This window comes from Zonotrichia leucophrys, chromosome 2 (genome assembly GCF_028769735.1).
Source record: "Zonotrichia leucophrys gambelii isolate GWCS_2022_RI chromosome 2, RI_Zleu_2.0, whole genome shotgun sequence".
Lineage (NCBI taxonomy): Eukaryota > Metazoa > Chordata > Aves > Passeriformes > Passerellidae > Zonotrichia > Zonotrichia leucophrys.
The window spans coordinates 81,334,221-81,344,772 of record NC_088171.1 but is presented as its reverse complement, the minus strand read 5'-3'; the positions used below and the strand labels follow the sequence as shown (position 1 = coordinate 81,344,772).

Genomic DNA, 10,552 nt, shown 5'->3' with positions numbered 1-10,552 from the left:
GTTCTATTCCATAAAGAGACAAGGTTCTCCAGATTTCTTATGGCACAGTAGTGATATTTCTTTACACACCCACACAAGATGATTGCATATGGATCAGACTGTGTCTGGGTGTCTGGGTAATAGAAGGTGCAAGGAGAAGGGTACTGCAATGTCAGCTCTTTTGCAAGCAACAGAGTGCTAGAGGAGCTCCTGCTCATGTCAGAAGGATATAATAATTATCAAAAATCAGGACCTCACACACAGAAATGGCACCTTTCCTGTAATTAAACAAGACCAGCTACTGACATATTGAATAAGGACTCTAAAATATTTAAATGCATTAATTCAGCAGTGAGAGACTGGACACTGCTGGAACTAGGAATGGTAGCTATACTTGTTCGTTTCTATATCTTTTCTGTCTTTGTCTCTTTCTTCTTCTAATTTCCTCTTCTTGGAGTTTTGAATAATTTAAAATTAGATGGGTTTGGAGTTTGGTAAGTTGAATAGACAAGTGAATAACACTTTGTGAGATGTTTTATGTTGATAGAATGCTGCTCTAAACCTTTTGCCTTTTGCCAAGGTTCTCTGATTTTCTATAGCTGCCAGTGAAGGTATTTTTTTAATTATGACCTCTTGATAATATCTTGTTGGTATTTCTCCCATGCATCTAACTCAGAGTATATTAAAAAAACCCTTTTGAGAGGCTCATCAAGCAAGTATTGTTTAACATGGTGTGTTGAGGTGTGTGGACAGCCAGCATGCCATGACCATATAGTTACACTGACAGGATAACAATGTGTGAAACTGCCAGACTGCCTGATATCAAAGGGAAAGTCAAATTAATGTAGCTAGCTAGCCTTAACTTATGGCAACATTAACGAGATGACAGGGTGAGATACTGACAGATGTAGAAAATAGAAAGGGCAATGGATTCCTTAGAGAATCTCTGAGTAAACACTAATTGCCAAGTCATGAAATTCAAAAAACACACAAGGGCAGAGTGTACATGGGGATGCTATATATATATATATATATATATATATATATATATATATATATAAAATGTTATTGGGAGGATATGAGAGTGATAAAGGGGAAGGACTTGAAAGAGGAAGAAGGATATGATGTGCAGCAAAAAAATATAAGCAGGATTGCATGAGCCCTGCGCCTGATCACCACAATTTCACCATGACATAAAACCCACTGTTTCTGCAGTGATCATGTCTGGGTTACTTCCACAGGAGGGACTGTTTACGTTTTTCCTTGATGTTGATGAGGGAATACCAGAAATACCCTTCTGAATATTGCCAAGGGAATACCTGGAGGGTGTCACTTAACAACGTCACTTCTTCCTAACTCCATAGTATAGCCAAATGTTTGTTTCATGCATGGGGAATTATGCCCATTATAGCTGAGAAAAAGACTTTGTAGGTAATGAAAGAAAATGTCTGTAAAAAATGTCTGCAAACCCAGGCTACTTCCATGTGAACACCTATGACCACCAATCATCATACCAAAATAAAGCCTGAAATTACGCAAGTAAAATCATGATGAAGTCATGCTTACTAGCAATGAAAAATGGATAAGCACTATCATGAGTATCAAGGTCATAATGTAAAATAATGAAGCAAATAAAAAGCAAGAAAACTTCAAAAGACTTTTTAATGCCTAATCATCCTTTAGTCTGACTTTTATTTCACAATCTTCTGTAAATATTGTCAAAAATAATTTAAAGATATAAATTAAAGTGTTCCTATTTCAGTTTATGTCAACTTTCAAAATGAGATGATTTTCCCTTGACTGTTTTCTTCTCTCAAATTAAATCAATCACTGATCTTGAAGCCTAGCATTTCTTTCTGCTATTGTCAAACGAACATTTTGATCCAATCAATCATATCCCTTCTAGCTTCTTCAATATAAGGTTTATCATCAGGTTTCATATCTTCTGGCTTCAGTTGTGCAAACCCATGAACTTGCCCAGGATAAACTTTAATTTTGTATGGAACTTTACAATACTGTTTCAGCTTGTCCTCCAATAAGAAGATCTGTAAAAAAAAAAGCATTTTTCCATTACATTATGGGGTTTTTTTAAGTCTGCCAAATTTGCAGTTTCTCATAGAGAAAATGCCTCTTTGGGTGTAAGACTGATACTTTTTTCTAAAGTATGGGTGAGTCTGAGAACCTCAACAGTTGCAGCAAAGATGGTTTGGTAAATCTCATTGCCATAAAGGAACAGGTGTGTTTCTGTTCAGACTCAGGCTTGTAACCTGCACTTGAAGCTCTGATCCTGAGAGACCATGGACCACAAACCTTAGTGACCATCAGTCCAAAACATTTTGATAGGCTTAGTAACAGAGTTTAAGAAAACATGGAGGGCCTTTTTTTTTCTTTTGCTAACTGAACAACAAAAATACATTGCTCTTGCACAATGTTTCGGTGATTAGTATGCATACAAAGTACTAACAATGTGTTCATGTACCCATATACATTTGCTGGCACAGTTTGTGCTTATTTCCACTAAAAGTCAGAAAATAGAAGAATGAGCACTTATTTTGCCCCAAAAGCTTACTTCCATCCATTGTGAAGATTAGAGAGAGTATTGTAATTTATTTCACGGGTTTTTGGTTTCATTTGGTTTTTTTTATGAAGCCCTTTTTTATCAGGTAACGATGTGTTTGAGGGTTGTTTTTTGTTTATTACAGGAATTCTTACTGATACAGTCTGCACAGAAAGAAAGCTTCCGGAGAAAAGGGAGTAACACATGACAGAAAAAATTGCATTTGCCCAAATTGTGCCCCTGGGAGAAAGGCACGTTTGCCATAAAATGAGGACAGGGGGTGAAGGATTTGTTTTCCTCTGCAGAGGAGAAACATAGGAGGTACAGATTAATATGCTGGCTAATGTAGTTAGAAGTAAATGTTGAATGACTTCTGCATTCCCAGAGCACACTGCCAGTTCCCCAGTCAGACGCTACCCTAAAAAGCAAGCTGTGCTAGAGGTGGTATGTTATCCTTGTCACTGAAGAAAAAGAATTTATGCACAGAAGAGGGCACCAGTTTCCTACCCATATATTTATCCAGCCTCTCACATATGCTTACAGTAGGGGTTATATCAGAACATAGATGGCAGCCAGGAGCCAAAACGTTTGAATCTATGAGTTGTTGTCTCAGCTAAATTTCATGCCCACTCTTTTGATACAGCTCATTTTTTCTTCCTGTAGTAAAAGCAGTTAGTCGTGAGACTTATTCATCAGAAAGTTCAGTTACTAAGCTGAAAATACTTTTTTCCCCCATTCATTGTCCAAATTCAGTGGTTTAGCTACCTGATTTCTCACCCATAACAGTAGCATACAAGTTTTTGAGATGCTTGGCTCATACCAAGTTGGATATCCATGCCCAGTTTCACACTCTGCTTATCTAGCCACTCAGAGACTGATGGCTGTTCTTTACTGTATTTCTTACCTCAAAAAAGAAGCTTTGAATAACCTAAACAAGATAGCGGGAAAGTTGACATATAAACAGAACCGTCCAACCTGTCTATTATTTGAATGTGAAATAACTAACAAGGATTTAAACAATAACTAACAACCCTTTCTAACAAGGATTTCTGTGTAGGATAAATGAACTATGGGAAAATAAGTATTTCCAGAGCAACAGCTTACCTGATCTAAAGCAATCGTGTGGTCTTTCTCACCAAAAATGAAAAATGTGGGATTTAGTAAACGGTATCTTTCTTCAGAGTCTCTTACTATTCCTGTAATATTTTGAGAAACAGTCCATTAGTGAGGTTAGCATTACTGAGAGATAAATGGCAAATTAAAAGAAAACATTTCTATTTAAGTTTACTCATTAGATACATTACTTAGATGAGGACACTGGCTATGGAGAGTAAGCATTTGGAAAGCATATTTCCCTGCTCTCCTAAAACAAGGAATGAATTTTTTTTTTTTGCTTACAGTATCCTTAATATTTTTGTACCAATATAGCTTATGGCTGAAATAACCATAATTAAAATCTGCAACTCACCTTTGAGTTGAGTATTTATAGAAATTGTTCCAAAGCAATGAGTAGAATTACAAACAATGCATAGTCATGTGAACCCAAGTAAGTTTTCATGTGTTCTACACTACCATAGAGGGACACCCCAGCGGCTAATTGAGGATTTTTCAGCATCAAGTGATGTACTGCCATTCCACCCCAGGAAAACCCAACGATACCAATCTTCTTTGCACCGCATTGTTCCTTTAGATACTTCAAGACAACATCAGCTTCCCTAAGACATATAAAGAAAAGTAAACTAAGGAATCTATTGCAGAGCCAATACTTGACAATTTAAGAAGTAAGTTAAAAGACATACATGGTATTTTTTCTGTGGCTGCACCCTCAATCGTTTAAAACAGAGATTACTTTAAAAAGCACATTTCAGGCTAGAGCAGTGGATTCTATTATTAAATGAGAGTTAACATCTCTGGTCCTAGTTTAGGGAAGTACAGGTGTAGGCACTTAAATACTTACCTGAATTGTCACCTGCTCCTTTGTTTTCAAAATTAGTAAATTTTTATTTGAATCACTTTGTTTAGGACAGGACAACTAAAGACAAGACATATCTGCAAGTAGAACAACATCTTACATTATGGACTGTAGGAATAGATAAGCTTCACTGTACTATCTCTACAGAGTTCACCTATTTAGATGAAGATTTTTCCTGTCATTCCTGTTACATGAGTTAATACTAAAATATCTTACCAAACCTACATGCAAGAATGTTATGCTAAAACAGCATTTACTCAAATTACATTGTCAGTAACTACAATGTTTAAAAAATAACTTTTGCATGAGGCAATGAAAAAAAACCATGAAAAATATTTTTATTGTAGGTAAGAACAAGTAATTTTTTTTAAATTGCTGGCTTCTGAGATCTCAATAATTTTATATTCTTCATTACCTACAGAGTTTTAAATTAAGTTAAAATGCAGAGTTCATAATCTATTAACTGCATTTTCAAACATGAGGTAGAGTTGTATGGTCAATCAAGTTTGGTTAGGCTGACCAAAAAAAACCCAGTATGACAGTGACATGAGGAAGATATTATGTCCTAGGCCTGTGGCCATGCTCTCTCAGGTTTGGTTTGTTTGAAAGGAAACTAAGAAAGCCATGGATATGTTGGGTTCCATGTTCTCTGAAAGACCAATGGATCTGGACTGGAATGTTCACCTACAAGTGATCCCTCAGAAGACAACAAAGGCATGTCCTGAGATCTTAATTTTTTAAGACAGTGCCCACACATCTGCTCTTGTTTGGAGGGGAATTTTTTACAATTGTTAGTAATTTGTGTCTTAAAACATTTGGTCACAGCTTCTGGAGTTATATGGTCAAAATCTTTGCTGAGAGACATTGAAGATAGACTGTGGCTGCTGAATATCTGGACAGGGTCAGAAGAATACTTGTGGCTTGCAGGATGGTAGCTGAGTAATAGGGTGTCACCATTGCCTCACTATCATCTGAAGTTTTGAGCTGTGGTGAGAGATGCTGAAGAAACATCAATGCCTCCCATAATTCAGGGAAGCCTTGTTACAGGCACTGTTAGGTTATACAGATAATGATCCCTCTATTTCACACTGAAAAAAACAGTATAGTTTATCAGATGTTTCTTAGGTTTTGGTCAGTCTAGCAAATTTTTATGTAGCGCCACTCAGGAGAATCTCATCAGTATCTATCATAATCTGCAAGGCAGAGAGCAAGATGAGCATGTGACAACTGGCAGATAACATCTGCAGTTGCAGAAGAATTTTCCTCTTTATCTTGAGGAACTGAGTGCAGAATCAGCACTTGTGGGTGAGAGTGCTGGGTATTTTGTAGCCTGTGAAACACTGTGAGCCTGCATGGCCAGTGTAACACAGTCAGAAAAGGGCTCAGGAACACAAGATGGGGACAATAAGCAGAGTGTTGGGCAGAGTAGATGATCCTATTCAAATCTCAGACAAGACTGTGCCCAGAACCACAGAAGAATCACCCAGAACAAGAAACTGTGGTTGTGCAGCTAGCTTTCCCTGCTGTGAGGTGCCATTTCTAACATTTCATATAAATTCTCCTTGTTTGCTAGATGCTTCTTAAAGTTCAAGTACAAATATGTATCTTACTTGTCTACTTTCATAGGATCATGATTTTTCAACCAGTCAGGAAAATCAGCCCAGTGATCAGTAGATGTCCAGGGTTTTGTCCCCTTGAAGAAGTCTGGGCAGATGGTTCTGTGTGAGATATGGAATTCAGTAAATTTTCATTAAAACTGTCTAAATGTCTCTTAATATCTTCTAGTACAGAGTACACATCTACATGATCACTGTCTGAATCATGTTTTACTCATCCTATTCTGGTAATCAGCTAGCTAAAAATATATGTCTTTGTATGGACAACAAAGACAAAAATTGTTTCCTTATTATCTCCTTAGACACACTTAATACAAAAATAAAGGGATTAAACAAACCTCCTGATTCTATATTAACACATATATACCTCTTTGCTGTTACAAGGCAAAACAAATGTTCAAAAGGTTTGGTTCTGAAAAGCTTATACAAATTAAAATGGATACCACGGTTTCTCTTTGGACCACCCATGTTGCTTCATAAGCACAAACACAGGTGCTTCAAGACTCCTTGTGCCTTTGTGCTCAGCTAGCCATTTTCCTGAGTCAGTTTTAGCATCTTTGGTGGCTCCATGGAAATGTTTTGTCCATTTTCTTTTTTATTTGCTCAGACTGAAGTGGTATGGTTGTCTTATGTCTGTTAGAAACATCATATGCTATGCCTGGCTTTGGGCTTGGTGGTCTATCAGTGCATTTAAGGGGAAGATAAGAAAGAAATTTGCTTACATAAATCCATGACCTGCTATCAGATCAACGATGTATCTAATGTCTGGGAACTGCCATCCAAATACATCATGGACCACAATCACAGCTTTGTCCGTGGAAAAAGATGGTCTACAAACATATGCCTTAAGGTAGTCAATTTGTACTTCATGGCCAAGGCACCCATAGTGAGACCTTTCTCCAGTATTATATAGAAAAGGATCAGCCATTTGAAAACCTAAAAAACAAGAAGAATATAGCAAGAATGTAAAAATAATTTGTTAACAAAAATCATTTAGCACAAAAAGGCAAATATGGTCTTCCGAAAGTAGTTTAATAACTTCTGTAAATAACATTGACGTCCTTGTATGAAGAAAGTAGAAAAAAGCAAAAGCAACGTTCCAGTGAAGAATGCCTCTTCATCTATTATGTTATTAAGCTGAGAATGAAGAGAAATACCAAAATCAAAGTTGTCAAACTACAAACAACCTGGACATGTAGATCTTGACACTCATGTCACATTTGTTTTGCTGCCATGTGGCTCTGTGAGCGCAGGTGTGAAGCACTATGGCTTCCCATGTCACTGTCTCCTGAGGTATGGGGCCATCCCCCGTGTCTTCATGGGGAATCCTGTGCTGGTTCCTCTATTTGCAAGGAACACAGCACTCAACTGCTGCATTGAAGTGTGGTGTTCAGTGCTTCTCTTGGGGATGGTGCCTGGGAGCTCCTCTGTAGCACCATCACAGCTCTTCTGAGAGCAGGAGGACTGGGCACAGTTAGTGAAGAGCTGCAGGATGGATTTGTAAACTAGATTCCAACGCCATGTGCCCCTATGCCCTTGAGAGGGATTGCAAGAAAACAAGCTTATGTGCAAGCCTCATTCAGAATATTTGAGAGTATATGGTTTTGTCCTTCCTGCAAAAGTAGCAATTAGAGACAATGAGCCAGTAGATGTGCTAGACAGATTAAAGTCAAAAGTTGTTCTGACTCTCTGTGTCAGGAGCTTGGAATGGACTCTGTGCAAAAAGTAGATTGTGATCCTGTAATTACAAGTGGTGTTACAATGCATCTGTACAAGGAATCCAATTAAGTCTGCAGGGGCAGTGATAATAGTAGCACTTCCTAGCCATGTACTGACTTTGTGCTGACTTTGAAACTGTCCTTGGGCGTGCAGTACACAGGCACATACACTATGACTGTCTCCATCATTTCTACATCAACCTGTTATTTTAGTTTGTGTTGTAACATATACTTCATACAACTATCTAATCTTCATGGAAGGGCAGCAAATCCCCTTAAAAATACATGCCTTCCTCAGCCCTCCATTGACTAGAGCAGCAGAGGGCTGTATTTCACAGTGATGGGAAATTTTGCCTGGGCAATGCAGACACATTTGGAACCATGGTATGGACAGACTGAAGAACAGAGAGTTGGTGCCACAAGACTCACCACTTGCTTATGCCCTGCACAACACTTCCGACATTGCATGATTCACTCTGGCACAATAAAAGGATCCATATTTTATATGCATTTAAACTGCTTTATACCCAAATTTTATATGCATTTAAACTTATTAAATGCTCCTCAGTGCATAGTGCAGAGACACTGTTCTTCCCCATCCACTCCCAAGCCTGGGACTGCTGTCGCCAGATCTGGCAGGGCCCGCACCGAGTTTGAGCAAATATGCTTGATTACAGCCATAACCCTGGCTAATAGTGGTGTAGACATACAGGAACTGGGCAGACATGGCTACACTGCTCTAATCAAGCTCATTCAGATAAATCCACAAGATGGATGATCTCTCATCACCAGTAATCCTCTGTGCTGATAAATGAGAATTGATTACATGTGTAAGTTTCATCCCACCTTTCTCAACATCTGTCAGGCTTGGTTCTAGGAAGCACAAAGTAGCCTAATCTTCAGGATTAAGACCTCCATTGTTTTGGCATTGTATAAAAGGGAAGGTGTGTCACACATGGGAGATTATCTCCTAGTTTAAGCCCCCCCATAATGCTTGAAATGCCTGAAAATGCTTGAGGGAGGTCTGTTCATACAAAAGCGCTTCCTACCTCTCTTTTTCTTAACCTAAGGTGAATGAGCTGGTTGAAGCACAGGAGGCTGCCTGGAGAAGCCACAGGCACTCCCAAAGATAGCTAACGCTGCTGCCTTCTGAGATGGCAGCCACAGTCTTACTCCACTGCGGTATTTTGTTGAGAAGGGCACAACCTGTGTCCCCTTCAAGGAAGTGTTGCTTAGGAGTCACTAAACTCTGCAATAGTTGTGAACCAGCCCACTCCCTATCCATTGGTTGCTTCCCAGAAACCATTTCTTTGGCCTGTGCTGACTGAGGCCGGGCCAGCTGGCTCCTTTCCAGGCACCAGGCAGCAGAGAACGTTAGTAAATAGTCAGCCACACCTGAACTGCTTAGAAGTTTGATGGGATCCTGTTCAGTCAGGAGATTTATTTACTCCCGCCTGCTTTGTCCCACGCAATGTGGTGTGGCAAAGCAGCACGCCAGGATATTTCCTACTTTTCCAGTCTCACCTCATTCCCTCTTCCCACCAATTTCATCCACTACACTTTTCCTTTTCCTGCTTTCCCCATGGCACAGTTCCAAGCCAGCAGCATCTCACCTTTATGCCCCGCTCCGCATCACTGTGCTGCAGCACAGAGGGGATGCAGCGCCTGCTGGGAACAGGGGGAAAAGTTACTGCTGCTCATGGGGAAAACCACAGATATTGATGAGTCTTGTGACATCCTACTGCTCCTTGAGAGAAAGGCTTCTTAGACCTTCTACTTCTGTCCAGTAGTTCTGCCCTTCTTTGGGTTTCTTGATATCATTCAGCTTTCACACAAGTAACTTAAAAACTGACGAGAGTTATTTACACAACACAAAGGTGGACTCCACAAAAGGTGGTAGGACAGACCCGAACTACTGCATTTCTGGGAGCAGCAAATCATATGGTTATATTCTGCTGAGTCTTAGTTTTCATCAGGAAAAACAAATCTCTGCTTGAAAAGTGAGGTTAAAAACATTTTAAAAAACAATCAGGTTAAACAGAGGCAAAGATCCTGCTAAGGACAATCTCCACTTCTCAGAAAGTGAGTATGAGCACGTGATCTTAAAGTGCTGTGCTCTTTGGCAGGACCTTGAACTACTGATGCCAAGATGTGACATCTCTGCCCTTTTCCCGGGTTGAGTGATAACATTTTAAGCTACAGCAGCATTTCATTTCAATGCTAGGAGCTCAGTGGACCAAACAATGAAAAGAATGAAAATTCATTACCATAACAGTGAAAAAAATATTATGGTCCTTTAATGTGAACTTGATACTTGATGAACATAAATTATCAGTGTCCTCAGAACTATTGCTGTACCATAGTTTGTAGCAAACACTCAAAATGAAATTTAGACTTTCCCAAAGTTGACAGCCTTTATCTTCATCTTATCTGCCCCTTGATACTTGTCTTTGTGCATTTTTTACTGAAACCAAAATAATAGTCTCTCTTTAAAGGAGTAGGTTTTGCTGATTGTTTCATGCCTTTTCAAAGAGCTACATCTACTTCCTTAACAATTTCAGATTTTCCCTTTCAGCACAGGTAAAAGTAGTTATCCTTTCCTGCTGTCAACTCAGTCTGCATGGACCAGTTTGCCCTCACATACCTGGAGTGCAGGATCCTGTTTCAGCCCAGCTCACTTCTTCTGCTCAGTGAGACACCAGCTAGATTT

The 10,552-nt window shown here is 39.1% G+C and overlaps 1 protein-coding gene across 1 annotated transcript; it reads right to left on the bottom strand.

Moving 5' to 3' along the window:
- Positions 1–1,844: 1,844 nt before the first annotated feature.
- On the bottom strand, positions 1,845–7,052 carry LOC135443217 (carboxymethylenebutenolidase homolog). Its single transcript, XM_064703438.1, has 5 exons — positions 6,847–7,052; positions 6,119–6,226; positions 4,109–4,251; positions 3,641–3,732; positions 1,845–2,024 (listed from the first exon to the last, which is right to left on the bottom strand). The coding sequence occupies exons 1-5, from the start codon at positions 7,050–7,052 to the stop codon at positions 1,845–1,847; spliced, it is 729 nt and encodes a 242-aa protein (XP_064559508.1).
- Positions 7,053–10,552: the final 3,500 nt, after the last annotated feature.